The sequence below is a fragment of the Mustela putorius genome, unplaced genomic scaffold (genome assembly GCF_011764305.1).
Source record: "Mustela putorius furo isolate JIRA1106 unplaced genomic scaffold, ASM1176430v1.1 tig00000578_pilon_pilon_pilon, whole genome shotgun sequence".
Classification (NCBI taxonomy): Eukaryota; Metazoa; Chordata; class Mammalia; order Carnivora; family Mustelidae; genus Mustela; species Mustela putorius.
In genome coordinates this window covers 224,916-248,675 of record NW_025421422.1, presented here as the reverse complement: position 1 = coordinate 248,675, position 23,760 = coordinate 224,916, and the positions used below count along the sequence as shown (strand labels likewise).

General features: G+C 48.4%; 1 protein-coding gene across 8 annotated transcripts in view; it reads right to left on the bottom strand.

Moving 5' to 3' along the window:
* Nucleotides 1–23,760, bottom strand: part of SGSM1 (small G protein signaling modulator 1) — an 89,516-nt gene that overhangs the window by 34,935 nt on the left and 30,821 nt on the right. For 5 of the 8 annotated variants that reach the window (XR_006607169.1, XM_045081474.1, XM_045081477.1 and 2 more), the window contains 10 exons: nucleotides 20,578–20,740; nucleotides 18,869–19,021; nucleotides 15,680–15,747; nucleotides 15,263–15,408; nucleotides 14,999–15,130; nucleotides 11,165–11,289; nucleotides 8,001–8,068; nucleotides 6,764–6,927; nucleotides 6,224–6,356; nucleotides 1,998–2,162 (listed from right to left, as the gene is read on the bottom strand). Coding sequence is in view for 7 of the 8 variants with exons in the window: in XM_045081474.1 (XP_044937409.1) it covers nucleotides 1,998–2,162; nucleotides 6,224–6,356; nucleotides 6,764–6,927; nucleotides 8,001–8,068; nucleotides 11,165–11,289; nucleotides 14,999–15,130; nucleotides 15,263–15,408; nucleotides 15,680–15,747; nucleotides 18,869–19,021; nucleotides 20,578–20,740 (1,317 nt within the window). In the remaining variant the exon portion in view is untranslated. Of the gene's footprint in view, nucleotides 1–1,997; nucleotides 2,163–6,223; nucleotides 6,357–6,763; nucleotides 6,928–8,000; nucleotides 8,069–11,164; nucleotides 11,290–14,998; nucleotides 15,131–15,262; nucleotides 15,409–15,679; nucleotides 15,748–16,890; nucleotides 19,022–20,577; nucleotides 20,741–23,760 lie in introns of those variants that run through there. The other 3 variants (XM_045081475.1, XM_045081478.1, XM_045081479.1) reach the window with 2 other exon arrangements.

Sequence of the window (23,760 nt, the reverse complement as noted above, 5' to 3'; positions counted from 1 at the left end):
ATAGAAAGGGAGACAAGACCCAAGAAAACAGACCCAGTACCAGAACAGGAAGCCAAGCCTCACCATGTTGTCATTCAAGTGTCCTCACAGGAGGCTGACAAGAAGGGAGAGGAGCTTGATGGGGGCTTCTGGGGAAGGATGATGGTCCTGAGTCCCCAGAGACAGACTCTCTGGGAGTGAGAGTCTCTAGTAGAGAGACAGAAGGGAGCCTAACTCAACAGATGAGGCAGGGTTCCCAAGGGCAAGGGATCCAGGGGAGTTCCTGCTGATGAGCCCACCTACACTGTCCATCATCCTGAGCCATATAGCTATTCCATCAATAGGTCTCAAACAGGTGAGTGACCCCCACCCAGAATCATGGGGGGGCTTATTAAAAAGCCATATGCCTGTATCCCACCCCTGACCTACTGAACTTAAACCTCTTGGAGATAGAGCCTTTAAGTCTGTATATCAAAAGACAATTTTAATAACAGCAACCACGTTCGAGAACCAAGAGGGCATAGCTGATCTCCTAACATGGATATTGGTGTTCCTGATGTTGGGCTCCCAGGATACAGCACTCAGAGTTTCCCTCCCTGCCTTCTCTTCCAGCTCCATGGAAATCACCATGTCTCCACAGCTGCATGGAAAACACAATGGTGACTCACACATTATAATTTCTATCATTAACTTTCTGGCCTCTTGGCAGTTCCAGACAGGTGCAAAGACTATATTTTTTCTAGGACAGGGCTCAGTAGGCAATTTTCCATCAAGGGCCAGAGAGTAAACATTTTATGGTTTGTGAACCCTTTGGCCACAATCACAACCACTCAATTTTGCCGTCATCGTGCAAAACAGCCATTCACAAGATGAAAACACGTGAGCATGGCTAGGTTCCAATAAAACTTTATTTATGGGGGGCACCTGGGTGGCTCAGTGGGTTGGGACTCTGCCTTCAGCTCAGGTCATGATCTCGGGGTCCTGGGATTGAGCCCCACATCGGGGTCTCTGCTCAGTGGGGAGCCTGCTTCCCCCTTTCTTTGCCTGCCTCTCTTGTGATCTCTATCTGTCAAGTAAATAAATAAAATATTTAAAAAAGAAAAAAACTTTATTTATGGGGGCGTCCGGGTGGCTCAGTCATTAAGTGTCTTCCTTCGGCTTGGGTCAAGATCCCAGGGTCCTGGGATCGAGCCCTGCATCAGGCTCCCAGCTCAGTGGGAAGCCTGCTTCTCCCTCTCCCACTCCCCCTGCTTGTGTTCCCTCTCTTGCTGTGTCTCTAACGAATATATAAAATATTAAAAAAAAAAAAACTTTACTTATGGACACTGAAATCTGACTTTCGTATCATTTTTCACAGGTCACAAATATTACGATTCTTTTGATTTTTTTTCAGTCATTAAAAAAAATGTAAAAACCATTCTTAGCTCATGGGTCTCACTGAATGAGGCTGGCTCTGGCCTGTGGGCCCTAGTTTGCCAAGCTCTAACCTAGGAGACTGAGAAGGGTGTCCATCTGTCCCACAGGCCATGCCTTCCAAGAATAATGGGTAATCTTGGTCTCTTCTCTCGGGCTGCAAGGCAGCAGTTGTGGACCCAGGGTCACCTGTTATCTGAGCTCAGGAGCAGACAGGGCCCACCCTACCCACGATAGTGAACAAATATCCTCCCCAAGCTGACTCACTGATGAGCTGACCACGAAAGACCAGTGAGCCCCTGTAAAATGTTCTAGAAAAGCATCCTCAGGTCTCCACCAACCTCAAGGAAGCATGGATCAGTTTCAGCAAGGTGTGGCCCATATGCCTCAGTCCCAGCCCTTCACACTCTGCTGGCATCACCAGTGGACTCCTTCCCTACAGATCCCACAACACTCTTAGCAGCATTCTGCCACGTGGAGGCTGGACAGCATGAGTGCATCTGTTTGGCTCCTGCTTCCCTCACCCTGGGGACCAAGACTCAAATGACAACATGGCAGAGGTGGCCAGCACTCAGCCCCAGGTGTGGGAGGTGCCCCGACATTACTGGGGGGCTGCTGCATCAGGCCCGGCCTGGGGAAGGCGGTGCCCCATCCAGTTCGTGCCCTTGGACCGCCCCTGGCTACCACCAGCACAGATCGGCCGGCAGGAACCACCATCCAGGCGGGTCTCACGGAATTGAAGACAGTGCTGCCCAGGGGGTCAGGAGCAACTTGAAACACAAAACAAAAAATACCAGTGAAATGAAATGTCTGAGGTGGGCAGAACACAGAAACAGCTGAAGAACCCACCCTTCAGGGCTTTACCTCTCCCCTGCCTGGCTCTGCATAGCTTCCATGTACTGTGTTGGCATCAAGGAAGAAAGAATGCTGATGTTTGTCAAATGCCCTATAAAAGCCTGCTTGCTTTCTCATCCTTAGTGACCCCACTGGGGATCTATCTCTTCTCCCATTCTGCGGAAGTGGAAACTGAGGCTCAGAAGGACAACAGTGCTTAACCACCCACAGCCCTAGCAGGTGGTAACTGGCATTAAGAGCCTTTTCTCACTGAGGTCCTGCTTCTCTTTCCACTAATGACAGCTATCACCTACTGAGAGCAAGTATTACTATCCCATTTTCCAGACTTGGGAACTGAGGCACAGATGTAAGCATCATGCCTAAGACCACCCAGGGAACAAAGAGTGGAGATTGTTTTCCGACCCAGGGCATCAGACCCCAAGACCCTATTCACAGTCTTCTGACTGATATCCCCCCTCCCCGCCCCATATTATCCATGCTCTATATAGACCAGCAGTTCTCAATGGGGGCAATTCTGTCCCCTCAAGGGCTTTTGGCAATGTCTGGAGACATTTATTATTGTTACAACCTGAGAATTTGGTAGATGCTACTGGCATCTATCCAGTGGGTAGAAGCCAGACACAAGACACCCCACCCCCACCAAACACATCACACATCATTATTCAGTCCAGTATGTCAGCCCTGCCCTAGACCATCTCTGTTCAATAGGAATCCACACTGAGCCACATGCTTAATTTAGAAATTTCCCATAGCCACACAAAAAGGAGGAAAAGAAACAGATGAAGTCAATTTCAGCAATATATTCTGTTTAACCCAGTATATCCCTAATGTGACCATTTTAACTGAGAGTCAGTATAAAATGACTGGTAAGATATTTTGCATTCTTTTCTGGTTTTTCTCCAAAGTCTTCAGAATGTGAATGTCTTTTGCTCTTAGGGTACATCTCCATTCGAATTCGCTGCATTTCAAGTGCTTGGGAGCTGCATGAGGCTCACGCCTACCACACCAGATGGTACAGACAGTCCCAGCAACATGGGAGTCTGGAAATGCCCTCCTCTGACTCTGAATCTGACTCCACGTTTCAAAACTGGTCTCTGCCTCCTCTGTGCCCAAGGACCAGGTGTTGGAGATGGAGGCATGAAGATACTGAGAGGGGGTTTAGAACCATTTATGGCCACATCATCCCTCCCACAGGCCCAAACTCCTCTCTTATTCCTTACTGCAGGTATCCACAAACTTTTTCTATAAAGGGCCAGATAGATAGTAAATATTTTTGGCTTTGTGGGCCATACGGTCTCTGTCACAACAATCCCACTCCATTGCTGGGGTGTGAAAGCAGCCATACACAATATGGCTAGGAGTGGGCGTGGCTGTGTTCCAATAAAACTTTATTTACAAAAACAGGCAGTGGGCCAAATTTGGACCACAGGAGGAAGTCTGCCCATTTCTGACTTGGGCACTTCTTCAGGAAGGACTTTCTTGCTCTCAAAGATGAAAACCACACATGATTATTTGTGTTAGCTCTGTTGAGGCTCAGGCCCCTGGAGAAAATCAACCAAGGATGGAGCGCCATTACCATGTGGGCTGAATCAGAACTTGGGGAGGAAATGGGTGAGACCACAATCTGTCAAAACAATCTGCAAGCTCTGGAGCCAGGCACCTAGGCTTAAATTCCAACCATGCCAAGGATTAACTATGCCTCTCTGAACCAGTTTCTCAACCTTTCTGTGCCTCTGTTTCCTCTTCTGAAAAACAGAGGTTGTTGAGGACACTGGTACCTGCCTAGGAAGACTGTGATGAGGATTATATTAGTTACAACATTGGAGGGACAAAGGCAGGCTTGGCACACGGTACCTAGTATTACCGACGGAGCATCTGTCAAGCATTTCAAGTTAGGTGTCTGACACTAACTCCTCAGAATAGGATCCTGTATGGGAACAGAATGCGGCTGTCCTCCCCATTCTATAGACAAGGAAATGAGGCCCGCAGAGGGCAAGTCACTTGGCCACACTGAAGGAGCACAGGTGAGTGCAGGGATGTATGCTTTTCTCAACAGAGGGCGATTCTGCTCCCAGTGGGAACCCAGCAGCACCTGGAGACATTTCTAGTTGTCCCCACTTAGTGGTGGGGTGTGGGAAGATGGCGGTTAGTCAGGGGCCAGGGGGATGACAGGGATGCTGCCTGATATCCTATAAGGCCCATAGTGTCCCTTCCCAACAACCACCAAGAATTATTCCATCTAAAATATCAGTGGTGCTACCGCTGAGAAGCTTTGTTCTAGTTAAACTGAGTCCACTGGGGTTTCCCCAGGGGCAGACAAGAATTCAAGTCCCAGGAGCGTATCTGGGAGATGTTTCCAAGAAACACGGGTAGGAGAAAGGTGAAGCGACACGAGAAGGTTCTGCCAAGGGTTACCACGTGGGTCACCACCATGGGCAACTGGTGCTTGATCTCCCAGCGGAGGGGAGAGGGGTCTCTGGGAGAGCTGTAGAACACACAGGCCAGGGCTTTCTTTCTGGGGGATGGGGCGCGAGGGAGCCAGGGCATTGAGACACTGACTCCTGCCCATCCTTGGCTGAGGGCTGCTCCAGTGATGCTCTGACTCCCTGACACTTCCTACCCTCCCTGCCCCCACCATGGGCAGAAGGCACTCTAGGATGGGGGCTGGCTGCAGAGTGGCAGGCACAGAGGGGTGTGGGTAGGCACAGCCAGTGTCTCTTCTGCTGACACATGCAGAACCACAACACACTAACATGGACAGCCCCCAAGGAAGAAAGACACCCAGCACCCAGCCTGGCTCCCAGCAGGTGCCTACACATTGTTGGATGATGCCCTGTGCAGAGAGTTTCCTGGGAAGGCAGGCCCAAGGCATCAGGCTCCTCTGATCAATCAGCTCTCTGGTGGGGCAGTAAGACTCATGGTCCTCCCAACAGGCTGAGAGGGTTCCAGACCCTGTTCCTGGGTAGGAAGAGATGTAGTGATGAATAGTTCAGGATACTCTTGGGCTCTTGGTGATACAGAAACATGAGGCCTGAAATGATTAGCCTACCCTTGCCAGGAGGACATCTGCTTTCCAGAGAGCCTCTCATGGCCCAGCTGCAGTTAGTAATGCAAGGGGAGGCTCAGAGCCATTATCCCTCAGACGGAACAACAGGGCCACCAAAGGTTAAATAAAATGAGGTGGACAAAAGGAACCTACAGCTTAATATCGAGTTATTGAACAGACATTCATAGGATGCTTCATAAATGCCAGGCCTCTTTTGAAGAACTTCTCAACTATTAGCTCATGTAACCCTCATGATAACCCTGTGGTGATGATGACCTTGACAGTAGGAGTCTGTGTGAACCAAGCATTGGCACCAGGCAAGCCGCCATGCAATGCACTGGACATACATTAGTGTCCCAGGTGCCAGTTTCCCCGTGCTTTGCTTCCCCTCTGCTGTTTTCATTGCCATTTCTTGAGGGCCTACTGTGTGTGGGACTTTATTCTACAGACTTTACATTGATCACCTCTTTATCTCATTGAATCCTGACAATGTATCAAAGTAAAAGAACAACCCTGTAATAGCGGCTATAATGTACGTGGTCTGTGCCAAGAGTCTTACCTCATGTAATCCCCACAAGGGCCCTATGTCCCAGGTGCTGTGAACATCCCCATTTTGCAGATGGGGAAACCAAGACACAGGGGGTGAAGAAACTTGCCCCAGTTCAACCAGGATTCCAGAGCCCATGGCCACTACCCCAGGCCACCTCCTGAGCAGGTGCATCTTTATTATTAAGCTAAGTCGCCTGTGGTTCTCATTTGGGGAGAAACTGGGATACTAACTCCCTGGTTTCAGGTCTCCCCCCACCCCCGACCCCTGCTGACTCCAGAGTCCAGACCAGTCCAGACTGGTCTTCTAATCCCAAACACCTGGAATCCTTCACATGGTCAGCTAACTGTGGATCCAGGGAGACCATAGACGGGTCAGCTTACCAAATTCAGACTGCATGCCAGGGTAGATGATCCTGAACACGTAATCTGTGGCCTCGTCATCTTCCTTGTCTGAAGACGTGGACTCGGCAGAACCCTGAGGGCTTCGCTTGCGCAGCTTGGGAAATACTTTGCCCTGAAAGAATGTGTCCCATTGCACAGTCCTTGGGATACGCCTGTCCCCACAATCTGTACAGCCTGAGGGTTTCAGTGGGATATGTGCCCACAAAGCCATGTAAGGATCCACGGGCAAAAATGACCACTGCCCCAGGCACCTGGGTGGCTCAGTCAGTTAAGCATCCGACTCTTGATTTCGGCTCAGGTCATGATCTCAGAGCTGTGAGACTGAGCCCCAATTTTCAGGCTCCACGCTGGGCATGAACCTGCTTGTTTCATGCTCACCCACCCCTGCTCACCCACCCCTTTCCCACCCTGCTTGTGCATGAGCTCATGCTCCTCTCTCCCTCTCTCTCTCAAAAAGATGATCACTCCCCACAGCTGACCCCCCACTCCAGCCTCCCTGGGGCCTCTGCGATCACTCACCTTTCCCCGCTGAGACCAGAGTGGAGGGTCCAGCTGCCCATGAGGGAGCAGCCCGTTTTCCAGGCACGAGAGGAACTGCAGGAGGTGTCCTCCCTTGGGGAAGCGGAAGGGCGGCCTCTGGATCCCATCCTGGCTGACCAGCACCACTGTCCCGCCGCTGTCCACTGCCACCATGACCCAGGCAGAGGAGATCCAATGGGAAGTCACTATGAGGCACGGGGATGGGGCACTCCCGGCACACACATCCCCCTAGGCATGCCAACCCAGTCCCAGGGACCTGCTCCAAGGCTCTGGGAAAGGCCTGGGCAGAAGGTCGGAAGCAGTTTTTAACCTCCACTGGGCTTCTTAAATCCCACCTGCTAGGGTCACTGACTGGGTGGTATAGGACATGGTCCAGAACAGTATGGCTGGCCTCTGTGAAGTCATCCACTGAAGGGAAATGGGGCCCCCAAACATCCGATGCTCCTTAAGCACCCTCTATGAATCAACCTGACCTATTTTTGTATGGGGCCTTTCAGATCTTTCCCTTCTCAAGGCAGTATTTCACTTGCTAGCACAATTAGCAATGTATGTATGTAAGCACAGCACATTAAAGGCAGTGTCTTCTGAGTATTTTGACTACTCAAAATAGACCTGTGAGGCCTATCTATTATGGTCTATTTTACAAATGATGGAACCAAGGCTCAGAGAGGCTATGTAACTTGCCCAGGGCTGCACAGCAGGGCCTGGATCTGAACCTAGGTCTGTCTGACTCAATAACCTTAATGTTTCTTATCTTGGTGGGACACAGATCCCTAGCTTCCTACAGCAGGATGGCCTGCTTTTTCTGAATGTACCTTCTCTGAACTTTAAAGGAGAACTCTAGTGATTAATCCTGGATCTTCAGAGCTCCGGCTTTGGAATGACAAAGACCTGATTTCAAGTCCAAACTCTGGAGCTTCCAGGCTGTGTGACTTTGTGCTAAGCTGTGTAGAGCCCTGCTTGGCACATCACAAGAGCTCAGTAGGTGTTAGCCACTAACACCATGTGTTGGATGCTGAGCCCTTATCATTCATCATAGGATGTTCACAACAAGGCCAAGAGAAGGTGCTGCTGTGCTTCCATTTCATAGATGGGGAAACGGAGGCTCAGTGAGGAGAATTCACTTGTTTGAGGCTACACCAGTAATAAGGATGTGGGGCCAGGCAGGGGAGGCAGGAGGAACACCCCGGCCTCGTGCTCCCCCCACGGTCCCTACCTTGCTGGTGGCAGTGCAGATACACAATCTCCTCTAGGCGGATGGTCATGGCATAGTCCCAGTAGACGCTAGAAGAGGAGGGATGGTTAGGTCCACAGGGTGCCTACTCACCCCGTCGTGGCAAAGGGACCAGAAGGCCAGAAGACCACACTCATGGGCTTCTGCACCCTTCTCACTGGTAGGTCACTAGACCCACCAGTCCCCAACATCTGTTTGTCAGACTTCAAATCCCACTTCCACCAACTATATTGAATCAGTCCCTTCTCCTCTCTGGGCCTCAATTTCCCTAGCTGCAACATGAGGAAGTTGGAAGAGAAGCTCTCTAAGGGACCTTCCTGCTCTGGTCTGCACCACAGTCAACCTTCCCAGGGCCCATGGGGCGAACATTCTCAGAGGGCAGCCAAGCATACAGGGGTTTTCAGAGTAGCAGCCTCTATGGAGCCGCTTGCATGTGAGTCTTAGCCAGGAGGTCCTTCCCCAGACTCCTGCATCATGCCCATCTCCTAGGGTTGCAATGGTTTGTTTTCTCCTGTCTCCCTGAAAGGTGCTGAACTGGGCAGTGACTGGGTTTTGCTCACTTCTGCAAGATTCTCAGAGAATAATATTCAGAGCTAATGGCTGCCCTAGGGCACCCAGTAAACAGAGCAACTCTTCAACTACCACCGAACATCAGCAAGGAGGAGCTGTGGCCACAGTCCCTTTGGAGCTGTGTAACTTGATACAAACAGGCTCCAGGTTCCAGCCTTCCAGCTAAGGGCTCTACCTGCATTTTCTCACTGACTCTTTCCTGTATGCCTATTCCAAGCTTCCATTACCGCATCCCCATTTTACAGCAGATGAACAAACTGAGGCTTGGGAAGGGGAAGCTGACTGTCCAAGATCACTCAACTGGGAACGAGCAAGAATTGAGCTTCTGTTATCATTTTACTTGTTTTAACAGCTTCCTAAAGTAGAACTGCTGGGTCACGTAGTAAGGGTAGGTCCTAAGAAACTCCCAAACTGGTCTGTGAAGCAGCTGTGAGGGGAATTCCAGCTGCTTCTCTACATGGCAAGGCTGAGATCTGAGCCAAGTGCCCACTGACTCCAGAGTTCAAATAGCCACCCAAATATCACCCAAATATCACTCTTGGGTGATATTTCCTTGTATATACTAGGAAAGCCAGCTGGGGATCTCTGACCCCCATTGTATAAGAGAGGGTACTGGGAGGGGGGACAAGAGAAGAGGTCCTGAAGCTCCTCAGATGAGGACCACTCTGCCTTCTTTCATCATTTCTTGGTCCCCAAAGAGACACCGGAACCCCTGGGTGCTCCCATTTCCTACACGCTAACCCCGATGTTTCTGCCCACTGGCTTTTTCTCCTTCACTGAGCTCCAGGTTCCAGGCAGGAGTAACAAGGATTGATGGGGGGTTTCAGAGCCCAGGCAGGGGAAGTCTCCAGCCCCATTAGTAATGACCTTGAAAGTGCAGACTCCATTGGAACCAAATATCGATGTGTCTATGATGTGCCTGTTCACAGAGGAAAAGGTGAGGCAGAAAGATGGAAACCGCAGTGATCTGAGCTGGAGGGGGGTGGGGGTTGCTTGGCAATCCTTTGGTTCAGTGTTTCTTTGAAACAGCATTAAAAGTTGTCTGCCCATACTACCCTGGGCTTAAGTCCAACCAACGAGCAGGGCCCTCGGGCTGTGATGTTTGACAGAAGAGACTTCAGTGTATGGGGAGCCCTTGTAAACCCTTTGGGAACCCTCTGAGAGTTCAGGGAGATCACTTACCCAGCCCCCTCATTTGATAGAAGCGGGGAAACTGAGGTCCAGAAATAAAGACATACCTCAAGTCACCCAGGGGGATGAGGATTGAACAAACACGTGATTTTGCAAATTTATGCATTTACCCACATAAATGTGTTCCCTCCAGTATAATGTAAATGCAAGATAAACTCTGAAAAGGTAAAGGTTTTCCTCTCCTTTTCTTCATCTGCTCTCTCTCATTTAGCCCAGGGCCGAGCATATCACAGGTGCTCTGTCAATATCTGATGAATGAATCCAGGTCCCCTGACTTTCCTGCTTCATTTCACAGAGATTATGTGGGCACTGATGAGTGGCAGGTGCTGGAGAGAAGACATGAGCATGAAAGAATCCTTGCCTTCATGGAAATGAAGTCTAGAATGTAACAGCTGGTATATGGGTGGGCACAGATTTATTACGTGAGCACGATTTTATAAATGCTATGAAGGAGATTCAGGGCTCCATGTAATCCAAATTCAGCTGGCAAGTCAAGGAAGGCCCAGGGTTTAAGGTGAATAGGCTGAAACAAGGTCCTGGGCCAGGGGCATCTCATCGGCCCTGCACTGTTCCTTGGGGAGGGTTTCAGAACCCTGGAATCTGGCTGGAGCTGTTATGTCGCCCAGCCCAAAACAGACTGTACCTCCCACTGACTGTCTCTGAAGACAGACGGCCACCTCGGCACAGGAAGTGGCCAGCTTAGAGAACAGCATCAATCACACCAAGGCCTGGGGTTCCTCACACAGAAGCCTAACACAAAACAGAACGCAATAATGGTGTTCTGTTTATGTTCTATGAAAAAAGAGCCCTTATTTTATATATGTAGCTGCCAGGACTCCTTGAGCTGAAATAATCAGGCCGGACACACTCTGCACAGTGCCTTTCTTCTGTCTGTGTTCCTTCTAGGGCCCTTCCTTATTGTGCTGGGACAGGGGATTGCAGCAGGGAATCCCTGGTTTCTGAGTTTCTTCAGAGCATGACCCCAAAGCCTTTGCTGAGCCTTATAGATCCCAGGGTATCACAGGGAGATGCAGCCCCAGACCAGATACCCACTAACCATGGCCTCCCACTTTCCTTCTTGACCGAGTGATGGGAAGGGAGGCAGCAGATGGGGGAATATTTGCCATTGGCAGGCTTCCAAGATCTCTGTTAAGATTTCTCCCACTGGGTGGTGCTTTGACCAGGGTTTGCCTAACTCCCATGCCCTAACATTCTTCTTGCTGGTTTCTAGAGCCTCCCAATGAGCTACCTATAAGGCCACCACTGTAGGCAGGCTGGGCCAAGTGGCTGCAACCACCAGACTGAGCAGCGGGCAGGGGAAGGGCATGACGGACAGAGCACAAACTTCCCTGTGTGAAGGGTAGGAGAGGGACCCGGCACCTTACCTCTTTTCATAGTCCAGGTCCCCCATCGACCCATTCATTAGCTGGTTTGGTGTCCACTTCAAGGTCATGACATCAGCTGTCTGGTGCAGGGACAGGTACCCTGGCACAGCCTCCATATCATCCTTCTGCAGAGAGAGGGCACAGGCTTGGTCAAAGTGTCACAGTGATCGTGGGTCCTGGCCCATCTGCTTTAGGATGCATAACTAGAACCAAGAGGCTACATCATGCCCTCCAAGACCATGGCCATTTGGAAGATCCTGAACCTCCTTCCAGGTGGCCATGCCAAGAAAAGTTTGTAACCAACCCCTCAGGATGGGTTCTGTAGATCCAGCTAGGAAAACTGTCTGCCCCCCCGCCTCGACTTTCATACTCACACCTTCTCCCCTCAACCAAGGTCCAGGAGCTCTACTGCAAGGGCAGGGCTGGTGGCTCTCTACAATTAGGAAGCAGCTCTACCCCTCTTCACCACCATCCTCTTCTTAAAAGAAGACATTTATCTGGCATCATTTTGGCCAGTCTTAAGGGGAAAAAAGAGGGCAGCTGAGCTCTATGTCCCATCCGCAGACATTTTCCAGAATCCCCAAATACCCACACTGTACTTCCTGCCCCAGCAGCCTAATCCTCTGTCTTCCCAGTTAGCCTTCAGAGCTTCTCACCTGCTCCCTCTGCTTTACCCCAAGTGGGGTGTGAGGGAGGGGACCATCTCCAAGCCTCACACATAGTGAAGGTGATCCATTTAACCACACAAGCCTGCAGCCCCGTGATGGAGCACAATTTCACATAGTAATGCACCTGAAATGGGGATGCACCTGATAGAGTGGCATCTCACAATCATGGTCACGGCCTGATCTCATGCAAATTCGGGCCTAGCTGTTCAGATGCTGTTACTTTAATTCAGGTTTTTTTTTTTTTTAAGATTTTATTTATTTATTTATTTGACAAAGACAGAGAGGGAGAGTGAGTGAGCACAAGCAGGAGCAGCTACAGAAGGAGAGGGAGAAGCAGGCTTCCCGCTGAGCAGGAAGCCTGACACGGGGCTCTATTCCAGGACCCTGGGATCATGACCTGAGCAGAAGGCAGATGCCTCACTGACGGAGCCACTTGGGCACCCCTCCATTCAATTCTGAGCGTGATTGTTACTTCATGTGTGGAGTACAGTGTTATTTTAAATGTCTTTATAAAGATTAGACTGATTCATCTTTGAATCAAAAAGTGATTGTGCAGAAAGACGGGCAACAGAGCAAAAGGGCACTGATGTGATATTGGCCAAGCAGACACACTAGTCATGGCTGCACAGATGCCCACAGTTCCAGATTCTCTCGTAAAGCAACAACCAAGTGCACATATTTGCAAACCTCTGACACTCTCGATCAGAAGTCTGCAAACTTCCTACAAAGGCTCAGATAGGGGAAAACTGGGGGCTCTGGGAGCCATATAGGCTCTGTGGTAACCAGTCCACTCTCCCTTATAGCCTGAGAGCAGCCCTACACAATACGTCATGGGCATGGCTGGGTTACAATAAAGCTTTATTGGCAAAAACAGGCAGAGCACTGCATTTAGCCCATGGCTATATAGTTTGTTGACCCCTTCTTTTGATGGAACAGAAGACAATATTTGGTGGAAAAATATAGACAGCAATGTCTCTCAGTCAAAAAGTGACATGAAGATTAAGGGGCGCCTGGGTGGCTCAGTGGGTTAAGCCTCTGCCTTTGGCTCAGGTTATGATCCTAGGATCCTAGGATCGAGCTTCGCATTGGGCTCTCTGCTCAGTGGGGAGCCTGCTCTCCCTCTGCCTGCTGCTCCATCTGCTTGTGCTCTCTCTCTGTCACTATTTCTGCCCCTCTCTCTGTCAAATAAATAAATCTTTTAAAAAAATTATGTTTCCTTGTGTGTAGTTACAAGTATAATGTATGATTTAAAAAAAAAAAAATGTCCAAATAAGTCTCAAAGAGCTCTTTCAAAAAGTGTAAAATGAAATTTCCAAGTAGTGAGAAAACATTTTATAGAACTTAATAGCACTTTCCTTCCTGATGGTTGTGTTTAAAAAATGGGATGTCTTAAGTTCACAGCTTCTTAGATCTGAGGAGATAGGATCTTGTACCCACTGGGATGTTGATACTAAGGCTCAGAGGAGAAGTGACTTGCTCAGGGTCACCTGGTGGTCACAACTGTGACCTCAGAGCTGGAGTAGCCAACAGCTCTCCCTCCTCTTCCTCCAAACTGAGTCCAAACATCACACTGATTCAAAGGGGATATCTATTGCTTGAGGGCAGGGGCCTCATGCGTCTTGCTCACCTCCCATCTCTGGGACCTGGACCAGTCCTGGGCATAGAAGGTGAATGATAAATGACAGCCTGAACTCTCATAGCAGACAGCCTGAATTCAAAGCAACTTTATCCCTTCCTCCCCACTGTGCACACCTCAGTGTTCTCACCTTCGATAAGACTCCTTGCCTCAAATGGTTGTTGTGAGCTTTAAATGAGTCAGTACAGTTAAAAGAACTTAGCATGGTGTCTGACATATGGGAAGTGCTCCATAAGTATTAACCATGAAGATATTTATCTTGATATCCTAAGCATCTAATTCATAGTAGGTTTAGGATAAATATCTTCTGAATGAATGAGTGATAACAAGAGAGAATGGATGGATAGGCAGCTGGGTGGACAGGGGGGTGGAGAGATGGACTGGAAGATAAAAGGACCAAGAGTTGGATAGATGGATGGATGAATGGGTGGATGCACATAAAGATGGGTAGGTGGATGGATGGAGAGACATGTAAAGACTGGTAAATGGATAGAGGGATGAATGGATGGATAGATGGATAGATGGATGACTGAATGGATGGATACAAGGATGGATGGATACAAGGATGGATGGACGGATGGATGGATATAAAGATGGATGGATGAAGAGATAGATGCAAAGATGGGTTGATGGATGGATATAAAGATGGGTAAATAGCTATGTGGATGGATGGATAGACAGAAGGAAATGTTGTCATATGGTTGAATGGATAGAGAGTTGGGAGTACTGTTAGACGAATGAAGAGACAGTGAATGCATAGATGAATTACTGAATGGATAGATGTAAAGATGGATGGATGGATGAACAGTTGATGGATGGATATACGAATGGGTGGATATAAGGATGGATGGACAGATAGCTGTAAAGATGGGTTGACAGATGGCTGTAAAGACGGGTAGATAGGGGCACCTGGGTGGCTCAGTGGGTTATAGCCTCTGCCTGCAGCTCCAGTCATGATCCCAGGGTCCTGGGATTGAGCCCCGCATTGGGCTCTCTGCTCAGCAGGGAGCCTGCTTCCCTTCCTCTCTTTCTGCCTGTGTCTCTGCCTACTTGCGATCTTTCTCTCTGTGTGTCAAATAAATAAATAAATAATCTTAAAAAAAAAAAAAGAGGGGTAGATGGATGGATATAAAGATGGATGGATGGATGCGTGGATGGATGGATAGAAGGAAATGTCATATGGATGAATGGACAGAGAGATGGACTACTAGTAGATGAATGAAGAGACAGGTATGTGGGTAGATGGATGGATGAATGACTGAATGGATGGATATAAAGATGGAAGAATGAACAGTTGGATGAATGGATGCATGAATGGATGGATGCATGGATGGATGGATAGAAGAAAATGTTGTCACAGGGATGAATGGATGGAGAAATGGAGTACTGGCAGATGAATGAAAACACAGGTGTGTGGGTAGGTATATGAATGAATGGATGAGCAACCTGGAGCCAGAGGGAACTTCTGCTCTGTAACTTAAAGATGGACACCCCCAACCCCAGAAGACCCGGGCCCAACATCTCTCTCACCGGCTGAACCAGAACGTTGTTCTTGCCATAGAGCAGTGTGGCCCTGGAGTTCTGATGCAGGGACTCCACATAGTCACGGGCAGAAAGGGATGGTCGGTCGTCCATGCTGCCACTCGAATGCCTTTTCTGGATCTGGCAGTGTGAGAGGAGATGGAGGGTGACGCCTAGGGTAACCCTCAGAGTCCCACTCGTTCCCCACCTCCCCACCTAGTCTGGAACCCAGCCCAACTGCTTCCCAGGGCTCCACAGCCCACCCTTACTCACACAGAGGGCTGGCCGCTTGGTGGGTGAGTCCTGCCGCAGGTGCGAGCTGTGGATGCGGTGTCTCTGCACGAGCTCGTCTGCCGAGGGGTCAGTCCAGAAGTGATCTGCAGTCTTCATCTTGGTGTACTCTAGGGCACAGGGCCCCACTGCGGAGCATATGGGGGCTGGGACTCTAGAGTCCCGGACGGTCCACCTTCCCCCACCATGGGCCACCAATTTTATCACTTCTCCCCTCCAGCCAGTGAGTACCTCCAGGGTCTTCCTAAGGAGAGGCCAGTACTAGACCCTGGGAGCCAGAGCCAGGGAACAGGTACGTTTTGGTGGAGGAGGCTGGAGGGCAATGAGAGAGGCCCTTTGAATACAATAGTGAGCAGAACCCAGAGACCCAGATGAAATTCAGAGCACTGGACCACTTACCCAACAAAGATGCAAGGATGGGGCCATCCACGGGGTCCATCAGGAGGGCCTCCTTCTCGTAGTACTTACTAGCAAGAGAAAAGGACAGACAGGTTTGGATGGCGACCAACAGAGAGTGCACAATCAACTCTGACCTACTGGTTAAAAGTGGACTGTGTTGGGTCTCCCTCTGGTCACCTCTCTGAGCCTCAGATACCCCATCTGTAAAATGGGTGTAATAAAAATAGATGTCAGAGGGCTGTTGGAAAGCCTTTTGAGAGAGACAACAGATGTGAGGCACTTAGCACTGTGCTTTGCATGGAATGGCTGGAATGAGAGTAACAGGAGTAACGATTACAAAGTGGTTCCTGCGGGGGCCTTGGGTGACTCGGTCGTTAAGCATCTGCCTTAAACTCAGGTCAGGATCGCACGGTCCTGGGTCCGAGCCCCACATCACGCTCCCTATGCAGCAGGAAGCCTACTTCTCTGTCTCCTACTCCCCCTGCTTGTGTTCCCTCTCTCTCTGTCAAATAAATAAATAAAATCTTTTAAAAAAATAAAAAACAAACAAACAACAACAACAACAAAAACCAAAGTGGCTCCTGGCTGGTTCTATCGACTTCTGCCGCATCTTCCATTTCAGACGGCAAATCGCTTAGGGGCTTGGATGTTGTCTGCCCTTCTAATGAGGCAGCAAGATGCCTTTTAGCTGTTGTGTGCACTGAAAAGCTGTATTAACAGGACTTCCTGCCCAGAAAGCCCACGTAGGTGATGGCCGCCTGATGTGCTCATGAGCGCCTGCTGACTCCTGGCTCTTCCCAATAGCTTGTGATATAGGCAATACAATGTTCCTGCTGTTTTGCTTTTCATTTCTTTGTTTGAGTTGTTGTGAAGTGGCTTCTAATTCTTTGCTAACTCATACCATCTAGAAATAGAATTCTAGAGTTGATAAAAACCTTGTTCTACCCTCCTGAGAGGTCTCAGGCTCAGGGAGGGAAAGTGACCTGTTGGAGGCCACACAGCAGGTGGCTGTAGGCTACACCCAGCCTACAGCAGGAGGTGAAGACCACAGGATCGGGAGGGAGGCAGGAGACACACCCAGGGGGTGCCAGGCTCGGCCATTTCCGCCCTTGCTGTGGCGGAAGTCACTTACCCACCTGGGCAGGTGACTGACTACCTTCTCTGAGCTTCAGTGTCCTTAGCTGCAAAATGGGAAGAACGACGAAACTCACCTAGCCAGTTGTTGGGAGGATTAAATTAGGCCTGCTTGTACAGCAACAGCACAGACCCTGTCTCCAGGAAGTTCTCATGAAATGGCGGCAACATCATGGTTATTTTATCCCAGAGGAATCTTCTGTCCACCAGAATATTGGCTGAAGCAGAATTGACCTGCCCTGTACACGCTCAGCAGCAAGCTTATACATTTTGGCTGAAGATAAGGTGTCAAGACACTTTCCACTCTGCCGCTCAGTTTCCATTCCAAAATTCAGCACAGTTACCTGATCATGAACCTTGGGAATACTGCCTTGAAAAATAGCAGGTAGGACTGGGAGCAAGATGTGACCATCAAGGGTGGCCCAAGGGAGATCCTCTGCAGTGACAGGTTTCATTGGAACAGTTCTGTTCCTGACTGTGGTGTCAGCTATACAAGCCTATGCATGTATTAAAATTCCATAGAACAATACAGGGGAAAAAAATGAGTGTATGTAAAAACTAGCAAAATCCAAATAAAGTTAGTTGTTCGGTTAACAGTATTTTACCAATGGCAATCCCCTATTTTTGTCCTTATACTATGTTATGGAGGATGTTATCACCTAGGGTAGAAGAGACTCTAATGTTTCAGCTTCTATGTGAATCTGAAAAAATAAGTTTAATGAAGAAAGAGGTTGGCATTATTGCTGAAATAAATCACTAATTCCTTTTGACTGACTTATTGAGAAAGCACAAGGTCATATGCCAAAGGCAATACTTACAGAGGCCCTGGGAATTTAGCAGAATTTAGGTTCTAAACCCATGTCTCTACACAGGGCAGAGATGTGTCACAAGAAGATGAAGAGATTAATTGGACTCCAAGGCCTGGATTTCTTCCAGTTCCTCTCCTGCCTTTGCACTAGCTGTTCCCTCTGCTGGGATCACTCTTTCCCCACACCCCCTTTATCTGATTGGCTAAAGCCTACATGTCCTTCAAACAGAAGCTTAACTGCCATGTCTTCCAGGACACTTTCCCAAGCCACCCAGTGGAGATAAAACACCACCCACCTGACTTGGAATACTCATCATATCTTATCCCAATTAGCACTTACCTGTTTTCCCTGCTACAATACGAGGTTCATGAGAAGAAGCACTTCGCTCTACACTTTCATGCACATTTTCCTAGCAAACAGGCTAAGAATAAAAGATGATCATAATACCTACTGCATGTGAAGATGTGGTTAAATAAGCACTTTCATACACCAAGAGATACAGAGATTCTCAGATACTTCCCTCATATTCTCCTTCCCTCCTTCTCTCCACCCCCTCTCTCTGGCTGGAAGGGAGTATTGGCCATGAAGAGTCTCCTCATTCATCTGGCTGCCCCATGCCCTTAGCATAACATTCAAGCTTTGAACATGACAGTTGAGATGAATGCATCCCCAGCATCTAGGTTAGTGCCTGGCACATGGTAGGCAGTCATTAAGTATTTACTGGATAAATGAATGGATGGATGGATGGGTAAATGCTTGCCAAGAGGGCCCATGCTCTAAAATCTTTACACCAGTTTGATCTGAGCTAGAAAAGAAAATGTAAAAAGGTATTATTTCTAAAATGATATGTACTTACTAACTCTCCTTCTTTCCCCTTCTCCAGAATGGCAGCAATCCCTGTCCCATTTACCAAATGAGAGCAGAGACCTAGGAGCTAGATGACTCCTCTAGGGCCATAGTTAGCAAGAAGACAGTAGCTTAATTCATGGGAGAAGAAAGATGCCTCAGATACCAAGATACTACATCCCACTCCAAATCTGAAGACTTTGCATTGACAGTAAGCACCTGAATTTTCCCAAGGTTCTATACTAGGCTAATCTGGAGGCAAACATCCAGAAAGCCTTTATTTAATCTCTTTCAAATCAAGTATGTATCAAGGGACAGAAAATAAAGCTTTGTGTAATAGGTTGCAATTCCCAGCAGGTGGCGGCAGAGCACACCCAGGAGTCTAGTCTTTCCAGCTCACCTGCTGTTTTCCACCAGGTAATGCACAATTTTGTCCAGCACCTTCTCAAACAAGGCAGTGCGAATCCACAGGTGCTTGATGGCGAGTGGGGACAGGTTGGGCAGCTTCGGAAGCTTCCGCACATTCTCCTGGAGGCCCTGGATCTGGTTTCGCCTTCAAGGCCAGTAAAGAAGGAGGATGAATATTCACAAAAGAGGAAATCCCACAGGACCAATATGCAACTGGTGAAATGTTCTAACTCTCTAGGAAATGAAAGAACGGCAACTAAAAAAACAGGAGCCCTTATTGCTCCTGGCAAGTGGGTAAAGAGCTGAAAAAAGTCACAATACCCAGTGAGCGTAAAGTTGCAGTGGAACAGACACTTTCATAAACTGCTAATGGACAAGCCAGATTCTTACAGTGATGTTTCTCTTCTCTTCCCCTCTGTCCTTCTCTCTTTCTCTCTCCTTCTTTTCCCCCTCTATCCACCATGAATAAGTGACTGCATGAATGAATGAATGGCTCTTGCTTACCACCTGGCATGGGTATCTCTAATTCCTCCATTAGAAAGTCTCTCCCAATATTATGGAAGGCCCATGGAAATCCATCCCTTTAAAGTTATCAGCAAACACCTGGGGATTTAGTAGATGGATTGGAAGGCACCTGAAGACCATGTGGCTGAGGAGTCAGATTCCAAAACAGGAGTTGGCAACACCAAAGCCACATGCTGGCCATCATGCAGTTCTGTCCAGAAGCACTGAGCTGGCATGGCCTGGAAGGCAAGGCAAGGGCCATTTCCCATCCAGTGATGTGGAGTGATCACACACAGCAGAGAAGGCGAACATGGCCTATGTGCCTCTCTCTCCCTTCTCTTGCCTCGAACAGACATGGCTAATTGATTCATGCATTCTTTCCCATGAAACCCAATAGCAGCTCCAGAATCTTTCAAAACAAGGTCTTTCCAGTGGCCTGTAACACGAACTGGAGGTGAAACTTATCAGTCATCCCTGACCAGGCCCCAGATGGAGGCTTTGGCTGCACAGTTGGGACTTTGGGGGTGACTCTGGTGGAAGGCGCTCATATATACACACTCAGGCCAATCAGCCTTGAGATGCATGAGTGAAGTCACTGCTCCTCTTCAATGGTTGCCTCAGTGTCACACGCGGTCCATGCAGACAGTGACCATATTAGTTTCATTAAATTTTGTTCTCCCTGCATTCAGAATGGGGTCTGGGTTCCAAGAGGCACTTACTCATTCAACAATCATTTCTAGAGCATTTGGGGTGCTGGGCAATCTCCAGGCACTGGGGACATAATGGGGAATAACAGATTTTAGTTGCCTGTTCTCATGGAGTTCAGAGTCCAGTGGGGGAGACAGACAAGTATCAAGCAAAAAAATAAATGAATAATTAGAGGTGGTGATAACCACAGGGAAGTATATAAACAGGGGGATGATCTAAAAGATAAATGGGGTGAAGGCTGGAACTTACCCTTAACTGGGGGAAGGCCTGAATGACAAGGAACTAGCTATGGAAGATGGGGGTGTGTGAACTGGGTGATGGGTACAGCATGTGCAAAGGCCCTGGGATAGGAAAGAGTCTGGCAGGTTTGGGGAGCAGAAAGGAGACTGGAGAGAGTACCAGGAGGTAGGGGTGCTTGCAGAGCTCAGGGAGGAGCATGGACTATCCTCCGCAGGCCCGCCCGGACCATACCCCATGCTCCACACTCACGTGCTCTCGATCAGCTGCTCCAGGTCCTGCACCTTGCGGCTGAGCTCCTCGGCCGGTGGGAAGTTCTTGCCCACTTTCATGAAGAGAGCTGCAATCTTGTTGCTGCGCAGAAAACCAGCTGCCCGGCGCCGCAGCCCATGCAGGACGCAGGCCTCCACAGCCGCTGTAGGGACACAATGGTCAGTCAGCAGGCTCTGCCCTGCCCACACTCCCCTGCACCCAGCTCAGAACTCCAGTCACACAGAGGCACCTTGGAGAGCTGCAGGCCCCAGAATCACAAAATTCGTGAAAGGCTCTTAAGGAAAGGCAGATATGCCTCCCTACCTTCCACTCCCTCAAAAGGGAACAAGAGAGCTTAGCAGTTAACCTATGCTCACTGCCCAAGGTCAGATTGTCTGTGTTGAATGTCCTCTCCCAGATACTAACCAGTTGTGTGACCTTGGGCAACTACTTACCCTCCCTGTGCCTCAGTTTCTTCATTTGTGAAATGGGGATAGTATGAACAAGTCTCTTAAAAGGTTGCTTTTAGAATGAGGTGGAAAGGGATGCCTGGGCAGCCCAGTTGGTTAAGCATCTGCCTTCAAGTCTGGTGGTGATCTTGGGGTCCTGGGATTGAGTGCCACATAGGGCGCTCTGCTCAGGAGGAGTCTGCTTCTTCTTCTTTCTCTGTTCTTTCTCTCCCTCTCTCAAATAAATAAGTAAAATCTTTTAAAAAAGAGAACGAGGTGAGAAAAAATGCATGGAAAGCATTTCATGTAAAATCTGGCACATAGAAAGTGCTTTAGAAACATGAGTTATTACTCCTGGCAGTGAGGGAAGAGGGACTGGACCACAGGACTGTCAAGCTTTCTCTGGGTTAAAGAATCACACCAACGTCATTACTGTGATTCCAGTAAGAGCGAACAGTATGCATCTCATTCTACCTTTGTCACAGCCAAGAAAGGGGGAAAAATCCCCATTTTTCAGATGTGAAAACTGAGGCTCTAAGCAGTAAGCTGAAGTGCCCAAACCTAGCAAATGAGTGGGGGAGCTGGGATTCAAACTCAGGCCTGAGCCCAAGGTGTGCTCACAACACTTATGCTTCCATGAAAAATTTGAAGAGAGGATGCAGTCATTGTCTTCCAGTATCTGTGTTTCCCCTGGGTGGTCACCTGTGCTCTACCACTAACTTGCTATGTGACCTCAGGCAAATCGTTTTCCCTCTCTGGGCCTTAGTGTTTCCTCCTGGAAAACAGTCCCTGTGTAGGCCATTCAGATGGCCCCAGTCTTCTTTTTGGTACTTTCAGCAGGCTTCTAATAAGTATTCTCCTGCCCCTATCTTACACAGCAGACTGGGAGCTCACTCTGCTATGTAACAGGAGCATAGTCAGTGTTGATGGGAAAAGGGAGTCTATTATAAGAGCTACTTCTTAGTGGGTATCTGCTGGGTGTCAACCAGTGTTGAAGTTTACCTTCCCTAATCCTGTTAGAAAAACCCTGTGAAGTGAGTGTTCTAGTTGCTGTCACTCCACACAAGGAAAACACCAGCAGTCCGAGGATAAAGAGCCTGGCCAAGGTCAGGCTGTGCACCAGGAAAAATACTGAGAAGTTTTGGTTCAACTACTTGTCTTGGGGTATTTTGTTGTTGTTATTAGCAATTACTTGGCTTTTAAAAAAGTTATTATTATTATTTTTTAAGTACGCTCCATGCCCAACATGAGGTTTGAACTCACAACCCCAAGATCAAGAGACGTGTGCCTACCAACTGAGCCAGCCAGGTGCCCTGGCAATTATTTGACTTTAAATGGATTCCACTCTATTGTCTAATTTGCCTATGGGCTTAAAATATTCTAGGTAAGCATCTTCTACACAGCTTCATTTTCGCTTATACGCACAACACTTTTCATTTGTCTCTACTGCAACAATTTAATCATCTAGGCATTGGAGTCTTGGTTGATTCTTTCTGACAATGGCCCATAAGGAACAATGGATCAGAGACAACTCAGGGAGACCCTGCAGGTCTTATTCAGTGCCATTACATTTCTTCTCTCATCCTGAAACAGTGGTTGAAGTTAGACGACCATCATGATTTTTAGCACTTTCTATTCCTCTAAGTCTTTAATAGGTAGATATGGCCACACATTCTGAAATGGGCATGACTATTATTTTCTTTGCAAAGAGAGATGTTCAAAAGAAAAAAAATAGGTGAGAATATCCCCAAATTCACATTTATGTGTATATATATATATATACATGTATACAAATACATATAAATGTGTATATATATACCCCTACATATACACATACAAATGCAAGTACACAAATATACCTATCTCTGTAATTTAAACAAACACATTAAAAAATAAAATTAAAATCATTAAAAAAATAAAATAAAATTCGCCAAAGTAACCCAAAAAACAAGTAGCAGAGAAGGCATTTGAACCCAGGTCTGCCTGGCTGCAAAGGGACTGAACAGACACCAGCGGGCTCCCAGGTCTCGGCGTATACTCCCATAGGTGGTGTGCCCAGCCGTGGGGATGAAGCTGAAGGGCCAGCTAGGTCTCCTCACTGGGGCCTCTGCAGGAGGCTAAGACCGAGAGAGGGGAATTATAGCGTGTCCTTTCTCCCAAGACACTCCAGTCACAAATTAAAAAGGTTTTTCAGGGAGAAACACCCCTACTTACATGAACACACAGATTAGAAGCTGAATCCTGATTTGGGGGACACACAAAACCTACGTTTATAGCTGCGGAGTAAATACAGTAAGAACCTGGCAGCATGGTTATTTCTGGAAACTTTTTGAGCCCAGTTGGTTCGAGGAGAGAAGTCTGAGTCAGGCTCCGCCCCGGGCCTGTCTCCTTTGCTGAGCCAGCTGGATGTGATCCCTCGGTGGGGAGGGGGGTTGATGGCTCCTAATTCCCTATATTTTTAAAGCCCATCCATCCTCTCCCTTTATTTGGCAACAGCCATAGGCAGGGTGAGGAAAGGGCATTCGTCAGATGAGAGACCAGCATCACTACGGGTATGAGTCGCTATGCTCTAAGCCCACAGGAGGGGAAGGCAGTCAGTCCCTCCGGCATCAACAGTGATTAACTCCCCATGGGGTGCAGAGGTCATGCTTCATTTCTTCTCTAGACTTTTCCATGTTTCCAAATTCCCTAATGGAGCCCCTTGGGAACCTACAAATAACTATGGAGTCACAGA